The sequence below is a fragment of the Phaenicophaeus curvirostris genome, chromosome 25 (assembly GCF_032191515.1).
Source record: "Phaenicophaeus curvirostris isolate KB17595 chromosome 25, BPBGC_Pcur_1.0, whole genome shotgun sequence".
Lineage (NCBI taxonomy): Eukaryota > Metazoa > Chordata > Aves > Cuculiformes > Cuculidae > Phaenicophaeus > Phaenicophaeus curvirostris.
Window position 1 is genome coordinate 2,618,705 of NC_091416.1, and position 18,454 is coordinate 2,637,158.

Here is an 18,454-nt window from a genome sequence, read left to right on the forward strand (position 1 = left end):
GCAACCCCTCCCAGCAGATTTCCCACGGCACCTCAATCATGTGGAGTAAAGTCAGCTTCAGACCAAAGGCCAAACCACCCCCCCCAGTAGATTTTAATTGCAAATAGCTGTTAACCAGTTAAGAGTTGTAACATGGGGACTGGTGATGTCTACCTGCACCTGTCTAGTCTAGAATGTTGCGTTTACACTGAAAAAAACATGCCAGCTGCATGGTTTGGGGTAGCTGAGGCAGAAAGCTGGTCTCTCACCTTCAGAACTGGATGCGTGAGTTCCAGGAGTCTCTTCACTTTTAGCATTTGAGCTCAGAGCTGTGCCTTCTACTGACATGCTTGGGGGTTCCCTGCATTGGACAGACAAGGAGAAGAGCTGCGAGCGGGTCAGGCTTCCCTAGCGCTTTGCTGCAGGCGATGCTTGAATGTGTAAAACCGCTTTTCCAAGTGTCAAGCTCTTTGTCTTGGTCTTGAGCTTCTATTTTGGTCCTGACCAACGCAAGCGTTGGTGTCGGTGTTCTCCCCCGTCTCCTGTTCCCCTGATTTTGCAACCACCAGTAATTGTTCTGGCAAGGTCCTGGAAAAAGGCAAATTTACTGTTTTCCTCAGGCTCATAGCTTTTGAACTGGAGGCATGTCTTCTAAACAGTGCAACTCACTTCAAATGCTTTTTGCCTTTCATTTTATTATTGCTTGTCACGCAATGTTCTTTGAAAGCTTGCTCATATATTATCTGTTCCATTTTTTCCATTTTCCCTTTTTTTGCATGCTGTTCCTCCTGTTTCTTCCCTTCCTCCAATCCTCTGTTCCCGTGTGTAGACACAACGGCGACGACAGAACCGGCAGTTCACGGTTGGTATCACATTCCTGTTTATCTTATTTCTCAGCCCTGCTGAGTGGCAAGACAAGCCTGGGAAGGGGAAGCAAAAAAAAGGGAAATGGAGTCTTCAAGGGAAAACCATGTTTCAGGGGGACCGATCTCGTAAATATAACATCGATTTTTAAGGCTGGAAAGTCTGTCTGGTCTTGTCATTCCTGTCATGAACTTCGCAGCCGGTTGTTCCCATGTCAGGCAAGCACCGATCCCCAGACCCTGTGGAAACAAGGGAGAAGCAAGTGGAGAATTACCAGGGTAGAATCATAGAATCGCAGAATAACCAGGTTGGAAGAGACCCACCGCATCATCGAGTCCAACCATTCCTATCAACCACTAAACCGTGCTTCACGCATGAGAAGGAAATCCAGCATTGGAAAACAGGAATTCAAATTGAATTTTTTTGAAATCTTCTGCGTTTTTCTTCCATTTTGAGTTTCTAAGACGGCGCGGCCGGCGGGTCCCCCGGCGTGGGGCAGCGTTTGGTATTCGGGGGATGCTCCACAGCGCTCGCCTTGGAGGTCAGCAGTGAAGTTTGCATCGTTGCACTGCAGAAGGAGATTGGGAAAACAAATAGCAACACTTCCCTATCAGCATAGCAGTCTAGTAAAATAACCCTTCTCATCTGCTCCAGGCAGTCTAGCAACAGCTTGACAGCTTCCTCAGCTTCCTAAAGCTTTTTAAAGCGAGCCCGAATAGTCACTTCAGGCTGGGAGTTGAGCATAGCGTTTTTTGGCACAAGCTCGCTTTTCAGCTACAGAACCAAAACCTCTGACAATTTTAATTAAGGCTAATCCTTATTTGAGTTTGCTATTTTTGTTTCTTTTAACTCTGATAAATTGACTGTTTCTTCTATTGGCAGAAAGCTGTAATGCAGAACTGCCTCTTTATTCCTGCCTGCTCCCAACGAGGCTGATCCTGGGCAGAGGTAGAGGGAGGACTGAGTGAATCATAGAATCATAGAATCACCAGGTTGGAAGAGACCCACCGGATCATCGAGTCCAACCATTCCCATCAGTCACTAACCCATGTCCCTCAGCACCTCGTCCACCCGTCCCTTAAACCCCTCCAGGGAAGGGGACTCAACCCCCTCGCTGGGCAGCCTGTTAAGTATTGGTTAGGTAGTTGATGCTCCCTATCAAGTGGAGGGACGTGCAGGTTTCATCCCTAGTAACTTACCTATTTGGATGCATTTTCCAACTTGATGTAAGGATTGGAAGCCTTCAGGCCCTCTTCTGTTCTCTCTGCATTGCTGATCTCCTCGTGTGCCTTTAATGTCAAGATTCAACATCGATAATTCTGTAGCTACTGCAGTGAAAGAGGTGGCAAGGCCATAAAAGTCCAAGTGCCGTCTCGTCCCGCGCTGCACTGCCGCTCATGAAAGTCGGATGAAGGCAAAATGTTAATCGCCCGATCGTTAAGCCATGGGGAGAGCCTTGAAGAGCCGACTCTGAAGACGGTAGCGCAGTTTAATTCCCTGCAGGTCTGCCGAGTTGCACTCACTCAGGTGGTGAGGGTCCGACTGCTCCTTTGAAGTACCAGCCTGGCGCTTCGCTTTCTTAGAAGTGTCTGAGAGCAGCTGGGAAGTTGGGAGAGAGCCGGGGCTCCATCTGAAAGGCAGCCAGATGCCGTCCCCATTTCACTCTCTGCCTGTGATGCTGGTGGCAGCGAGCGCTTTGTACCGTGCAGGGTACCACTTTGGGGCAGCGGAGGGAGAGCGGTCAGGACAGAGCTTTCAGTGCTGCCCTAGTCCAGCTGGGATGCTCTGCCTTGAGCACTGGGATTTGCCAAGAAAGGAGATGCCTTCAGGCAGCAGAAAGCTGCACCATTTTTTTCTGGATTTCTCTGTCAGCCCTCGAAACGCACAGGTACAGGTGCTCATCTCTAAATTTGGGGAAGATCAGGCGGCTCTGACACTAGCCTGGCTGCTGACATCATTTCTAGGTGTCTTGGTGAGCCTTCTCTGACACAGGGTCATGAACCTCTGGCTGGGAACCGAGCATCATCACTGAATGCAGAGGAGCAAGGTGGGTGATGCACAAGGGGGCTGCCGAGCAGCCTTTGCCCATTTCTTTAATGCAATTCCCAACGGCTTCCATCATTTTTGCACTAGAGAAAGCCACAAAAGGCATGTTTTTAACTTGAGGAGAACCTCTGAATATCCCCACCTCTGTGGGAAAGGACTGTGGGATAATGGCTGCAATGACACAATGATCCCAGCCGCAAACTTTCCTGCCTTAAAACCCATCCAGTTTGCGCTGAACCCCCCTGCCCTTGCCCTCCTGGGTTGCTTTTCCCATGAAGACTCTGGGATTTCTTTCCAAGCTTGTGTTGCTGGAGTGTGTATGGAGTTTACCAGGTGTTTCTGTATGTTGGCCATTTGTTCTTACCGATGTCCGATGGGAGTGAGCATGTCTGTGAATGACTAGAAATGCATGGGCATGAACTGCAGCCAAATGGATTTTCTCCAAAAACGATTTAAGATGAATTGGGGGGGAAAAAAATGAAACCAAACCAAAAAAAAAAAAACCTACCAAAAAAAAAGAGATTGATAGCAAAGAAAACTAAATGTAAGGCTAGTGTGGAACCAGCACAATGCTTCAATCTGGGAAAGGATTTTTGAGTGATTTAATTTTTTGGAGTGTATCCTAGAGGACTGGGGAGGGGGGCAAGGAGTCCTGTATGTGTGTGCATGTAAAAGCGGTAGCAAAGCCCCTGCCATTCCCGTTTTCTTCTGGAATGGAGCTGAGGCAGCGATGCATGAGTGACTTTAAAGCACGAACATTGTTAATTCTTTTTGTTGAAAAAAAAAAAAAAAATGAGAGCTTAACTGTAAATTTTCTGATGCACTTTCTCCTTTCTCTGCACTGTTCATTGCCAGAACTCCAATAACAGCATGGTCATGGCCGGCAGGAAGGCTTGTGCTTCTGCTGCCCCTCGCTGAGCCACGTTTACTGCGCTTGAGCCCCCTCCTTCCCTCTCCCTTTGCCCCCCGTGGTGTCAGGGTGCCGGCAGGGCTGGAATCGCAGTTCCCTGACCACTTGCAGGTGAAATAAGGGCAGAGCCAGGAGAGTTGACGTCTCTCAATCTGCCACTGTGAATCTGGAAAGCAAGCCCTTCTTCTGCCATTCCCTTTCTTTTCTGCTCCCTTACCCCCAAATCCAACATGGGAGTTTTTAGTTTCGCAGCCGCCGGGGAGCTCGGAGCCCCCTGCGCGAGCAGCACGTGTATAAGCAGCCATGACCTTATACATGATGCTCTCCTGCTACGGCAAAAAGTGATGACTGGAATTTCACCCCTTTTTCCCAAATTTTTGCCCCCTCCCTGTCGTGAGCCAAAAGCTTAACGAGCTCCGGAATGATTTTCCAAGCCCATTGCACTGAGTTCCCCTCGGTACGTAGCTGTCTCGGGCAGCCCTGTACGTACGTACGGAGATGGGGATGCTCGGAGCTGCTTTCCAGCTCCCCTCCCCTCAGAAACCAGGAGCTGCTGCTCATTCCGCTGGAAAGGTAGGGTGGAAAACAATCTCCTCCGAAGCTGGCAAAGCAGGAAGCCTGGAGTGAAGGTTAAAATAACGAAAACATCCCAATCGTGAATGAAGAGTGACGAGAAAATACTTTGCCCATAACATTGCAGGTAAATTATTTTATAAGCTGGAAATTCTTCCCCGAAGGCCCATATGAATTTTTAATTACGGCCTTAGCAGGGTTTTGTACAAGAGCGTTTATCAGTGCTGTGCTGAGCTCTTGTAGCTTTTTCCGATAGCGCTCAGTCTCTGAAAATGAGTTGGACTTGTCTGAAGCCAAAAGCTCAGCCTGAGCATGGGGCGACTGCAGAGCTCCCCGTGTTCAAGGGAAAACCCTCAGCGCTTTCTGCAGTCACATTATCAAGCGGCTCCGCCTGTCCTACCACCTTTTTTCCTTTAGAAAATGCCCTACTTAAAAGTGCCACTAATAGTAAATACACTCCTAAATATATTTTTACAGATTTGGTCCTTGGGGCGACTGAATAAAACATCACAAAGCTCAGCACATGTTCCCATCGCTGTGCAGCGCCGCGCAATCCGCGGCATAAAACAGAATCCCTAATTGGTTATTTACAGCTCGATAGGGAAGAGTATCTGTCTTTTCCTTAAAAATTGGAGGTAGCTTAGGAAAAAAAAAGAAGAAAGTGCTGCTCTGCCCATAGCAATCTGTAAATACACGGTGTGCGCATGGAATTCCTTAACTGCTCGGCTGCACCCGCTCCCCGTTTACTCTTTGTCAGGGGAACGATGGGCAGGTGAAAAGTTGGCTTTGATTTCTTTAGCGGGAGTCGTGGCAGAGTTTGAATTCGTTCTGATCAGAAGCGAAGAGAAGGGCCTTTAATAGCAGATATGAAAGTTTAATGAGAAAAATCAAGAAGTAATTTACCGCAGATTTCAAATGCCTCACAACAGGTTTGAATGCCGTTCGGTGGCATTTCTGAGTGGTGCAGGTGCAGGTGGAACCCAATTGTTGAATTGTTAAATTTTCTTTTGAAAAAGACTTTTTTTTTTTTTTTTTGCTTCATAAAAAATGCAGCGTTGCCCTTTTTAGTTATTGAGAAAACTTCGTTCCTTTTAAGTGAAAAGGAAGACTACAGAGGCAGTTCTGCGGAGATAAAAGTTGAATGGCTCCTCTTCTGAGCCCCAGTTTGCATGTCCAGTGCCTCTGTGAGTCGACTATAATTATATTTATAGATTGGATTACAGTAGAGAAGGGCTCCCTGAAACCCAGGAGCGGCGCGCAAACAAAATTCTTGCTGTTAATCTAAACAGCTTCCCACTTCAGCAGATAATTCCAACCGTAGCTGCCAGGTGACTTGATGTATTTTAAACACCGCCGCTGAAAATGAGTTTGGTTTTTAATGAGCTCTATATTCACTGCTCGCTGCTTTCCAGTGGGGCGCAGCCTGCACAGCCGCTATCCTGCGGTCATATCTTGGCTGTAGATAAGAAGTCAGCATTTTTAAAGCTCATTATTCCTCCAAGCTTGGGATGCTGGCTTCCCAATGACCGGAGATGCTGGTGCCTCTTCATGGGAAGTATTTTTTTATTCTTTGATAACACATTTGCTTTAGCAGCCACTCAGTTATCGCAGCTTTCATAGTAACTGTTGAGCTGTGCCTGATTTAAACATCTCTCCGTGGCCTCCGGGCACCACTTTGCCCCATAACCTGTGCCGAGAAGGTCGCTCGGCCAGATCCTCTCATGGGCCCCCAACTTTTTCTCAAACGAAAGATAAAATAATGGCTTTACAGACAGCGTTTGCTGCCTTTCATGGTCCCGAGAGCGTGGCTCCCCTGACTGCTTTATCAGCTTTGAGGATAGATGCTTTTTCCATAAGCACATCAAATTTGGGAAATTAAAAAAATAGATGTTTTGGCAGAAGACACAGCCTGAGTCTGCACGCGCAGTCCTGGAGTGGGACCCACAACCTTCCCTAATGGATAAATTGCCGGGCTTGACAGCATTGCCAAAAAAACATTGTGGAAAATTGGAAGAAAATTTGACGTTGCTCTATGCAAACAGAACCAAACTCGATCTAAATTTGGAAATTGCCCCCTGTGTTGACTAAAAGCCAGAGTCTGGGGGCCTTTGCATGCTGTTATGAATGAGTGATCTTGATTCCATGTTTTGTGTGCCAACAGTGTAGACTGAGGAATGTTTCTGTCTGTAATAAAGGCAATTATTGCAATCCTGTCACACCAGTTGCCCTGCCCAAGCTGGCAGAAGGTGGCAAGTGCCTGACGCATTATCTTTAATCCCACCCCAAGAAATTCATCCTCGGTTTTTAAGTGTGTTGTTTTCTGTCGCTGGAGAAACGCAGAGAAAAAAACGAGTTTGTTTTTACTTGTAAGGCTTTACTCAGTTGCCCAATTCCGCAGAGGAGCTGGACTATGGGGATCTCTCAGGTAAGGGCTAGTACGTAGGTAACCGCTGCTCTTCTCCGCTAGAAACTGGTTCCACCCTGATTTCTGCATCTTGGCCATGTCGCATTGTACAGTCGCTGTGGTGCAGCCGTCCCTCCCGCGCGGTCTCGCAGCTGGATGTGCGCTCTTTTCCATTGGGATTTCCCTCCCTTTCGCTTTTATTTTGATTTTTGGCACCCATTTCTGTGTCGCACCCTGGAAACGGGGCGGGACGCATGCAGAGCAGCGACACTTCCCATTGCCGGCTTCCTCCCAGCTGCTGTGCCCTGATTTTTTTGACCACCGTGCGGTTGTAAAACTCTCAACTCTCCCGTATCGTGTGAAAGCATCTTTAAAAACGCAGCCACCGCCAGCTCCGGGCTGCGGGGTGATTTCTCATGATACAGGTTGGGGGTAAAGAGGAGGTGATTGTCTTACCAGCAGAGGCAAAACCACATAAATTGTTTAAACCTCTTTTTTAGCCACGCTGGACTGAAAGTTCCATGAATACATCCTTAGAGTCCTTGCACCCATCCAGATTAAGATCTAAAAGCATCTTCAGTGGGTGCAATCGGTGCATGCAAAACAGGGGTCACATCAGTGGTACAAATGTCACCTAAGCCTCTGATATCTATGTTTTCTAGGCATTTTTAGCAATTCACTCTATTTTTTTGCCCCTGGAGCAGCTCCGCAGGCTGATTTTACCGGTTGCCGGCTGTTGCGCAGGGTGAAGCAGCCCAGCATGGGCTCTGTGGTGTCCTGTTCCCAGGACCCTCTGGGAAGAGCCCTGCCCTCCACCACTGCTCCCTTGCAGGGTTTTTCGACAAAGCTAACAGCAAAAAAACCAAATCCCCGAGTCCTCCTCTCGATCTGTGAAACACTTTCCTTTTAGCCGATCGCACTGGAGCATCTCTCCCTGTGAGCCGCTATAGGTATGCTGTGGCCAAGAGGTTAGAAATGATTAAAATCAGTTTGTGTTCTAACATCTGAGCGATACTAACAATTATTGTTGCAGGCTGGGGCCAGATCTCCTAGGTAAGAAGCAGTAGGTGGCTGCTGAGTATCATGATACGGACGGGGAAGAGTTGTTTTGCTCTGATAAGCTTTATTATTTTTTTTTAATTTGTATTTTTTTTAAAAGAAAAACACACCTTTTTGGTGAATGAAGAGAAGAACGGGGAACGATTCCACAGTGGAATCTTCAGAATGGGTGTCTGATAGCAGCTCTGCCTTCTCCTTGAGCGCCTCGCTCTCGCCTGGTGCCAGCAACATGGCACGGAGAAGCAGCATCTTCTCCTGAGTGTATATCTCATTTTTTCTCTTTCTTCGAGTCTTGAACGTAAGTCAAAAATTCCCCAGACCTTTCCTGAAGGAAGAGGAGAGGAGGAGCGAGCAGGCTCTGTGCGCTAACAGACACCCATTGCGGAGCATCCGCTCTGACTGCGGGTTAGTTTCCCCCTAAAAACTTCAAATCTGTGCTTGTTGCTCTCTCAGGGGCTTACGAACGCCCCACGGGGAATCCCACCAAACCAAATTCACCAGAAAGAGCCCCGAGCCCTTCGCTGCCACAACCCAAACTGCCCCCATCCCACCACCTCTGCCCAAGCTCCCAAAAACCTGAAATAAAACCCCATTTGCAGGCTGGGGTTGGCAACTTTGGGTGGTCCAGGTGAGTGCTGGGGCTGAGCTCTCCATTGGGAACGCTGCCTGGGAGCTGGGAGCCCTCGGGGACAGGGGCTCCCCGGGGAACGCCAGACGCGCTGGTGCTGCCGCGGTGTTTGCTCAGTGTGCTGTTCCTTCCAGGTACTCCCGTCCCGCTAAACGCTTCGCCGGAGGCTCTGCCAACTGTGCAATTAAGTAATGCATCCCTTGCCTTCCGCCCAGGTAGCTAAGCTTCCAGAGCTCTACTCCCTTCTCCTGGTCGAGCTGTCTGTGTCCGTTACCACTCGCAAACCTCCTCTCCTTCCTAACACGCAGGGTATGGGAAGGGTTGACCTCGCAGCCCTGCAGCGCAGGTTGGCTTCTTATTCGCGGCGCAGCCTCCCGGATTGGATTCCTGCAGGGCTGGGACGAGCTGCTGTGCATTTGCGTGTGCGTCTGCACAAACCCACACATCTATACGGATCTATGTATGGATAACCTCGCTGCCGTGGGCTGCGATGGCGATAACGGGGGTAACGGTGTCGAGCACAGCTGCATCCCGGTCCCTCCGGTGCGGCGCGGTCCTTCTGCTTTGCTCTGGTGTCAGCACATCTCTTGTAAAACAGGGAGCAATCAAGAAGGACCCATGTAGCCTTCCTATCGGGTTTGATTAACTAATCAAAACCTGATTAGCACCTTTGTTCAAGGGGGATGCTGATGAATCAGTTGCTATTGATTGAGAGGGGGGCTTCGTTCTTGAGCAGAGCGGAGTCTGAAGAAGCCACGATAAACATTGAGCGCCTGTCAGAGCTGTTAAATTTATTAAAACAAAGCGCATTATTTTTTATGAAGCAATCTTGAAATGGGTCACTGAAGGGAAGCTTATTGATTGAAGAAGGATGAACTCCTCAAATTTCTGTGGCTTAAATTAGACCAAATTCAATTACAACCCAGCAAACAGGTTAACGCTTCTCTTTAACAGACCATCAATAAATTAGAGTAGGGGTAGCGCGCTTAACGCCGCACTATCCTAATGAATAACATTATTGCTCATCCTGTCATAGCCAGGCAGTGATTTCTGTCCTCCCACACCGTGGAGAATTGGTTTGTAGTGTTTAGGAAAGGAGGATGGCTGGTTCTTCCCCCAGCCCTGCCCACTGGCACCACCACCCACCCCGGCTCCTTGTGCTGCTCCAGCGTTTTGAAACTTAATTCCGCAAAAGAATGGGAAATAGCAGTGCTAGCATTAAGTTTCCTGCCTCTCAGCAGAAGGCAAGAGCCGGTTTATCGATATTCCAGAAGCACATGAGTGACTTCAGGCTCTTAACACCTAAATCGTGGCCAGCAGTGAAATGGCAGAGCTCAAGTCACCTTGGTGCATTCATTATTGAATTAACCACCCTCTAATGAGAGGAAGGGAAGACTGCCACGTTAGGAATTCTTCAAAGAAATGGGGTTAGGTTTTGTTTTCCCCGTGATGCAGATGTTAGGGTAACACCTGGGGAGCGCGGCAGCGAGCGCAGGAGCGTGTGCACACGCTTCACGTGCACGCACACAAATTCAGCCAACGTCGTCCGACGTCAACGGCTGGAAATAAATTTTGACTGAGAAACAGAAGATAAATTTTTGCGAGTGCAGCGATAAATCCAAATATGCCAGCGGGAACGCCGTGTTTGCACAAAAACCTCCAGCCATTTTCTGCTTTTGCAGCACAAACGTGCGTAGAGCGAGTTCAGAGATGCCCCAAAAATGTCACAGAGCGTTAGCCTGCAAAATGTGAAGCAGGAAGGGAGGTGAGAGGTAAGGACAGGAGAGGGGAGCTCCCACCGAGCAGGTGTTGGGTCAAAGCTTGCACTTTCTGAGTGAAAATGGGAAAAGCTGCATTTCCGAGCGCCGCGCTTGTGTCGGAGCTCTGGTGTGGAGAGAGACGGGGCTGGAGCGCTCAGGGAGAGCGGCGAGAGATGCTGTTTGAAGCAGGAATGATCCCAGGAACTGTGCTAGCAGTGGCGTGAGCCTGGGTGCCGGGCTCAGCCCCGATCCGGGAGCTGCTGGTGCAGGGAAGCGGCCGCTGCCTCAGGTGGACGAGGGTGCAGGGGGCTCCCTTCACAAAGGTGATCCCAGTCCCGGCTTTTGGAGCTTTGCAGAGCCAGTTCTGGAACCTCAGTGAGGGCTGGAGTTAAAAATTGAGCCTTCCTGATAGGTCTGAAGCTTTTAGAGTGGGTGTAATTGAGATTTAAATAGTTGGTGGTAAAATCAGCCAGGTCCCATCTCATCTTTTCTTAGTTTTGAGGAGCTGCCATGTACAGAAAGAGCAGAAGCGGAAACGTGCTCAGATAAAAATATATATATGTGTATTTTAAAGCCTCATTAGAAAGAGAACCGTAAGGAACCTTTTTGTTGAGTAGCTGGGAGGAGAAAAGTCTTCCATCTGCTAAACCTTGCTGTAAGCGCTTGACCCACATCATTAGGGCGCTGCTATTAAAACCTGCCAGCTTTTTTAATCCCCTTCAGACAGTCCACAGAAAGCAATTACCTCCACGAAAGTGTTAGAAAACTTGAAATCATTACTACACTGTTTTTTTTTGATGAAGTGTCTCCCCAAAGCCCCGTAGCTCGCAACCCGCAGGCTTAGAACGCGGCTGTTAGGGGAGGGAGCTTAGGTGAGGAGAAGCAGCTAAACCTCAGCCACGTGTCGCTCCTGACTCTCCGAAGAAGTCACGTTGAGATGGTGTTGGTTCAGTGACAAGTAGGACCTAGCGGAAAAAACCTGTCTTTCTGTCTTCGTAGAGTGTCATGAATTGCTCTTCTTATTTAAAGGAAAACTCCAGGCTGGCGCTGGGTGGTATAATCTATTTTTTTTGTCGATTACCTGAGCAGCTGCTTAAAAGAATAAGCAAAAACTTATATAAAGCTCCCAAAGTTTTATTGGCGACAACTTGAAATGGGATGACGATGCTGTTTGCCGCTGCGTAGAGATCTGCATCTTGTGCAGACAAGCTCAAAGCTACATCAGATAAAACGATGGCATCCCCGTAATGCGGGGCACAACGTCTGGTTTGCTCCGGGGAGCAAAAAAAATTGATTCTTTTCGGCCTTGATTGATTGTTTTCTGCCTATATTGAGTGATTGCAAGTGGGTTTGACCATCCTCACTGCAGTTTTCCTTTAAGGTGCTTTGATCCAAAGCATCGCCCCCGCGCACTGGGGTTCAGCCGAGGTGCAAAGTAGCCGCCGCATAGCCACGTAGCCGTGCTCGTTGTTCCCAACACCAGCGATGTCTGCCCCTTCCCGTGCCCTTCCCTCCCCGCTTCCTCTCCCACCCACAAGCGAACCAGAATCAAAACTATAATAGAAAAATTCTGACTGCTCGATTTGAAGGCCAGCGTGTTCCAATATATATTAACATCTTAATGGGAAAGCTCGGCGTGTATACATTTACTGCTCGCTGACAAGAGGGAATTAAATGTCAGAAGGATTTGTAGCATCTATAATTGAATTGGGGCTGAGAAAAGCAAATCTTAAGGAAGAATAACATATTAGGATTAGCAAATAATGTGGCATTTTGTCAGTTCCTGCCATCTCGTCTGTTCCCTCTTCAGTAATAAAGTTGTGATTTCGGTTTTAGTCAGAGAGATGAGGCGGGAAGAGCTTTTGTGAGTTGGAGACAGCGTTTAGAGCAGATCCCAGTTTTTAAGGTCAAGTCTCTCTCGGCACGAATTTGGGGAATTACGCCTTGCTCCGCAGACCTGCCACTTGTTTTTTTAATTACCAAAGAAATAATGAGTGGTGGGAAATGAAAGAGCCGCTCTCGTGCTGGTGGCATAAAGATTGATTTGCTCGTAGAGGTGGCCAAAGTGTTGGAGATGGGGGTCCAGCAGCTTTGCCGTCTGCGCTGGAGCTGGGTGACTGATGGAGCGTATGGAGTTCGAGGAGGTGGAGAGCAGGGGAAGAGCAAATGCTGAAGGAAAAGGCTCTAGAGAAGGGAATGGGGAAGATCCATCCTAGGTCAGGAATCATCAGGAAAGAGAGGAGGCAGGTGGATCCATGGTGGTGTTGGGTCGCGATAACGCACGTGGTGCTGCTGGGGAATCGATGTCCCCATACGGAGACACCCGAGAACCATTCCCTTCCCTTGCTGAGCTCATATCGAGAGAAATGCAGCACCTTCAGAGTGCGCTGCTGGTGCCGCCCAGACCCGATGTTGGATGGTTTGCAGCCACCGATGCCCTTAGAAGTTACTTAATTTTCACTTAGTCTGCAAGCTTGAAGAGGAACTCTTGAGCCACGCATGTAATAAAATAAACTCGCAGCTGGCACTTCACGGAGACCCTTTTTAATGGAAATAATTAAGAGAAATGGCCCTGTGTGTCCCAGCAGATGAAATCATCCTTAATGACCTGCTCTGGCCAGAGCTGTTTGCCACGCTGTGCGCTGAGGTCCTTCTCGGGGAAGCGCTTGTCTCCCTGCTCTCAACTTGATTGTGAGTTGAAGCAAAGCCGTGAAGGCTGCCGGGCGCGAGGCTTTGGCTCCCAGTAACCCGTGTCGGCTCTCTCAGGATGCCCCGCGGCCACTGCCAGAGGAGCACACCAGCCTGTCTTCGGGCTGTGTCTTCCCAACAACTTTGATGGATGGTGATTAAGAAAAAATGGCTCTTGATGCAAGATCCTGCTCTAAACACATCATAGAGCCGTAACTCGGTGTGTTTATTCCTCTCAGCTGTTCCAGATGTCAACAAGACATTCATCCTCCCTGCCTGGGATGCTGCTGCCTCCTCCTTAGAGCAGCCAAGCGCAGCTGGGCACTTGGTTTCTTTAAAAAAAAACAAAGTGGAGCAGAGCTTGTCCAAAGCAGCTGCTCCAGCGGACGAGCCGGGTCCACTCGTGTTACGGCAAGTAAACCCTGAAAAGCCTGGATTAACTGTGCTAAGAGCAGCAGTGAGGCGGCTTTATTGGAGCTGGAGCAGCTGGGATTGCTGGTTTCCCCCTGGCTGCTGTGCTGGGCAGGCAGTAGATGCTGAGCCCAGGTGAGGAGCTTCCAGAGCTGCAAACGCTGGGATGTGGTGATACAACCTGTTCTGCTGGAGAGGACACAAAGGTCTCTCCCTTTACCGAGCTCTCCAGTTCTCTCTGACACGCTCTTACCACACTGAAAGGGCTTAGATTTGGATTGTGTGGCTTCAAGTGCTTTTGGTTGCCAGGGGAATCTTGTTTTGCCACAGATTTTAGCTTCCCAGGTGAGTCGCTGGGAAGGATGCTGAGAGGCTTCTCCCTTGTGTCCCTCGGCAGCCCCGCTCCCAGCTCAGCCTGTGCCAGGGCTGGAGCACCTGCTTTTCAAAGTTACTCGAAGGGTTTTTTTTTTTCTTAAATTGTTTTAATTAAAGCCCACTTTATAGTGCTCTCAGTCACGAGTTATTTACTCGGGTCCCTCGGTCCTTAATCTTGGAGCAGAATTGGAAATATCGATGGAAAGCGTAAATCCCGGGCTGCTGCTCGAGAGCTTTGTATCAGGTTTCAGCTCAAAAGAGCCCCATTACCTTTGGCTGTCACGGATCTGTACGCTTGATCGATAAACTTCAAATATTATTAGAGGTGGAGGCTTCAGAGATTTGCTCTGTTCTTTGGAGGGAGAAGGGGATAAATCTTTCTTAAAAATTGACTTGCATTTGCACTCTCAGTCCTGCTGGTGAAACGCATTTCTCCGAGGTGTCTGGGCAGCTGCATGCAGGACAGATTTATAGGGCATGTGCTTCTTGTAGTGAAAGATTTAAATGGTAAATCCTTCACATATGACTTCACAAATCATGTAAAGTTAAAAGATTTTTACCGTTTCTGTTGCTGCTGTGCTTAAATTGTAAGGTATGGCCAGTAAATCATTTTAATGGAGGTGTCGCACTTGACTCAATAAAAAAAAAAAAAAGAGACAATGGTTTAGCTTCTATTCCAAAATGTTAATGTATTAATCAACGGGAGAATAATTGTTTTTTACTACATTATAAATCTCGGTTGCCATTAGGATTGCAGTGAGGGTTGATGTAGCTGCATTCTTAAATTAAAATTGTTTACACTGCTATACATTCATTTTACATGGCCATAGCTCATTCAGGGTTCATTTCGGAGTTGTTCCTCTGCCAAATAAGTCATCCCTCTCCCGGGTGACGGCGTCCTCAGGGAGAGACGCTTATAAAGGAAAACTAATTGCATGGTGAGGAGTTAAATAAATGAAAGAAAGCGGTTGGAGGCACTGCACAATTATTGCTTCTCGATCTGCCTTTGAAGAGGTTTTATCATCTGGAGTCAGTGTTGTGTCTCCGGACACCGTGGGCTGCGTGGCCAAGGTTGTGTTAATGATGAGGGCTTGTTGGGTTTGGGGGAGAGGGTGGTTGTGTGTCACCGTGCTGGGTTGGTTGGGTTCCAGTCATGCTGGTTTTCGTGCTGACGTTGAACTATTTTCAACAGGGCACTCATTAGGGAGGTATCTCCAGAGCCACTGGTGACTATTCCCATACCGTACTGCTATTCCCTGTGCCCCCTGTCCCCAGGGAGGCTGGAATCTGGGGAGCATTCTAGGGAAATTTCCCAAAGTAGGAACCCACCACCACCAACTCCATCTATCCTCTCCTCTCCCAACTGTCTTCCATGTGCGTAGTCGTAGTGTTGCTGCTTGTAGCGGAAAACACCTCGCGAGCCGAGCCGCCAGATCAGTTCGGCCGTGGACAAAGCTCCTCTGCCTGAACTCATCTGCCTAGATAGCTCCGTGCTTTATCCCTTCCTTTCGAGAGCACAAGGGTGGCTCCCCCAGCCCTGAGAGCAGCTGCAGCCAGACCCTTCCAAGTGCATCGTGACAAGTCCCCAAATTCTTATGCCTCTTCTAATCTCAACAGATTCCCGCGCAGGTGAGGAGGGGGCGATACGGAGCGTGGACCACGCGGTGGTCGGTGGCGTCGTGGCTGTGGTCGTGTTCGCGATGCTTTGCCTGCTCATCATTTTAGGGCGATATTTTGCGAGACATAAAGGTAAGATAAAGATGGAAAACTGGATAATGAGGGGAGATTATGATTCTATGATTCTATGGCATGGCACATGTTGTTCTGTCTGATGTAAGAGACCGTTTGTTGCTCTGGAAGGATGTGTCTTAAGAGCTTGGAAAAGGGCAAAGGAGGGAGGCTGGAGTAGCCCATCTGTGTCCTGGGCACCTGGAGCTTGAGGCACTGCCCCTTCCAAGGTGTCGTAGCAGCAGAATCCCTGGCTGATGGGGTGTATTCATTTTCCAAAGCAGCATTCCCCACCACGGGATACACTCAGCTCTTCTCAAATAGCTCCGTCGCCCACCCTACCTCCAGCCCTAGGTATTGGGGGTCGTTACCGTGCGTAACGAGGTGCAGAGCTGCACTAGTTCAGCCCCTTTTTGTGTAAAAAGGTCCATTTTAGGAACCTGCTGCAACTTCCAGAGCAAGTCTAAACCCACCAAAGAATTGTGGCTGTGCCCCTGTTTATGTGTCTCTTCAGAAGGGTTTAACGTTAACTGGGGTTTATATAGCATGTGTGGAAAAGCTGACAGAGGCTGGTTATGACCGTAGCTGGCGTGGAGTGGATAATGTTTAGTATAGTTTAGTATTTGATAGGAATGGTTGGACTCGATGATCCGATGGGTCTTTTCCAACCTGGTGATTCTGTAATTCTATGTTGAGAAGAGAGGAGAAAGGGGAAAAGAAAACCTAAGGCACAATAAGGGAGAGGGAAAGCGGAGATGAACGATTTGTCTCCTTTAAGTAAAGCGTGTAAAATGCTATTTTACTGATATTTTGGGCTTTTGAGAGAGGGAGATAGTTGTCGCCTTATTTCGTTTCCAAGTGAGGCGCTGCAGGGGAGTGGCACACTGCCACATTTCAGTGCCCAGTGTGTGGTCAGTCCCTGGGCATCTCCAGCTGCTGGAGGAGCAGGAGCGAGGAGCTCCCAGCCTTGCTGGTTGCTGTGCTGTTTTTCCATGCCCTAGCCTGGAATTTTCATGATTTACAGAGGCCAGGTGCCCAGCTCCTCCTTAAATAAACAGGGGTTGCTCACCTGGATGCCCAGGGCTGGCAGAACCCCCACCACCGTCTTGCTGATGGACTGTCTCAACTGCTCGGTCCCTCGCATTCAGCAGTAGCACTTTTTCTCCTTTCCCAATGGCTTTTTTTCCCCTTTCTGCTCGTGGCTCACCCTCAGCGCTTTGCAGAGCCCTCCAAGGAGTGACGCAGCCTCCCGCTTCCCTTGCAGGTACGTACTTCACTCACGAAGCCAAAGGAGCAGATGATGCGGCCGACGCAGACACAGCCATCATCAATGCAGAAGGAGGACAAAACAACTCCGAAGAGAAGAAAGAGTACTTCATCTAGAGCAGCCTTGGTTCTATGAGGTGTCCAACCGCGGACGGTTACTACTGGCCCTATTTAAACGCTAAAGAGACAGAGATATTGGAAGTTGCAACCAGCTTGTGTCTTTTTTTTTAAAGAAAATGAGTCGTGAGGCTGGGAGGGTCCGGGATTTGCTGTGTAAAAATATTCCTCGTGAAGTACACTCTGCTGTTTGACACCTCAGTTCGTTTGGGTTTTCTTTTTTTGGCCAAGTCCAGCTTGGATTTAGTTTAGTGAAGTCATTTGCAGAAGATTCTGTGCCTTGTTTAATTTCTGTTTGTTCGGGTCGGGGGGAGGCTGGGAAGAAGAGGGGCTTCTGTGCGTTAGTTCCCTTCGGGTTTCTGTGGCTCTTCGTTTGCCCTTTCCTGTTCTGTCCCGGGAGGTGCCTGCTGGGCCCCCCGGGAGTAGGTGGGTTTCTTTGAAGGTGTTTCTCTTTCTTCTCTTCACCGTTTTCCGTTCAGAACTCGAGCTCATCGGAGGAGAACCAGCACATTTTAGATTCCGTAGTTTGCCGTTCGGTGTGCCCATCTCCCATCCCCTCCATCGTGAGAAAGGCTTGGATAAACAACTTGGCGAGAACCCCTTGGTGGCTGCTTTCTGTGGCGGAGAATAGGAAACGGGCTGGAGCTCGGCGCAGGTGGGAAGCAGGGATGCTCCCAGGGATGCTCCTCCAGCAGGGATGCTGAGCCCGTCTCTCACGCCGTGCCCTCCCGGCCGGGCTCAGCACGAGCTTCTACTCTTGCCCTTTGCCTCTCGCACCGCTCCGGCGCGCTCTCCCGGCTGGCCCGGCCTCTCCCGATTAGCCGGAGAAGGCAAAGCCCTCCCGGGAGCCCCCGGCTCAGGCCACCGTCCCCCCGGACCCCCTGAGCCAAACTGCCTTTTTCTATCCGCTAAGTAAAACCTGGGAATCTGCATTAAAATGCCAGTGCTAACTGACTTCTAAAGCCATAGGTGAACCGGAGAATCTAGGCGAATTAGGGTCGCCACAGGTAGCAGGCGGGATTAAAATTATATATGCTGAATTTTTTTTTTTGGTGAGGAATCTTGGATTTCGAGCGATATAGGGGTTTGGGGTTTTTTTTACTGTGTTTACGTGGAAAATGTATGCTGATTTATTTAAGGGAAGCATTAATCTTAGTGTCAGGTTTGTTTTGTTCTTAGAGGTTTGGGGGGGGATTGTTTTGTGGGGTTTTTTTTAATTGTTTTTGGCAGAACCATTACAATGCGGGAATCCCTTGGGAACGGGATGAGAGCGAGTCCATTCTCCAGCAGTATATTCCGTCTTTCCCCTTTTTTCACGAGCCAAACCTCGCAGAAACACCCTTTTTCTCCCAAATGTTGTCGAGCGCAGCTCTTTTCTGAGCCTTGAGCACCATCGCCACACGCCCGCGCGGTGAGGAGCAGTCAGCGTGGCTGGAATTTCGGGGGGGGGGCTTTTCTACCCATCACCAGGGGCGGGATCGGCATCCTGGTTTGGAGCAGCCCATCTTTGTTTTGGAAGTGTACAGTAGTGCAGTGTTACCGATGTAACTTTGACTTACAATGTTGACATGTCTCAGGTTCATGTGTTTTGATTGGTGTTTTCCGTCTCAGGTAGATCGCAAAATTTCGGCCCCACTCATTGGAAA

The 18,454-nt window shown here is 48.9% G+C and overlaps 2 protein-coding genes across 9 annotated transcripts in view; one reads left to right on the top strand and one right to left on the bottom strand.

The window, feature by feature from the left end:
* CADM1 (cell adhesion molecule 1) overlaps positions 1 to 17,004 on the top strand; it is a 168,545-nt gene extending 151,541 nt beyond the window's left edge. For 2 of the 8 annotated variants that reach the window (XM_069876636.1, XM_069876637.1), the window contains 5 exons: positions 809 to 841; positions 6,744 to 6,797; positions 8,598 to 8,678; positions 15,315 to 15,446; positions 16,690 to 17,004. In XM_069876636.1, the coding sequence (XP_069732737.1) occupies positions 809 to 841; positions 6,744 to 6,797; positions 8,598 to 8,678; positions 15,315 to 15,446; positions 16,690 to 16,808 (419 nt within the window). In that variant the 3' untranslated portion in view covers positions 16,809 to 17,004. The remainder of the gene's footprint in view (positions 1 to 808; positions 842 to 6,743; positions 6,798 to 8,597; positions 8,679 to 15,314; positions 15,447 to 16,689) is intronic. The other 6 variants (XM_069876638.1, XM_069876640.1, XM_069876639.1 and 3 more) reach the window with 3 other exon arrangements.
* Positions 8,728 to 18,454, bottom strand: part of CENATAC (centrosomal AT-AC splicing factor) — a 365,184-nt gene continuing 355,457 nt past the window's right edge. Inside the window, exon 10 of the mRNA XM_069876651.1 lies at positions 8,728 to 8,739. The gene's annotated coding sequence lies outside the window, so the exon portion shown is untranslated. The remainder of the gene's footprint in view (positions 8,740 to 18,454) is intronic.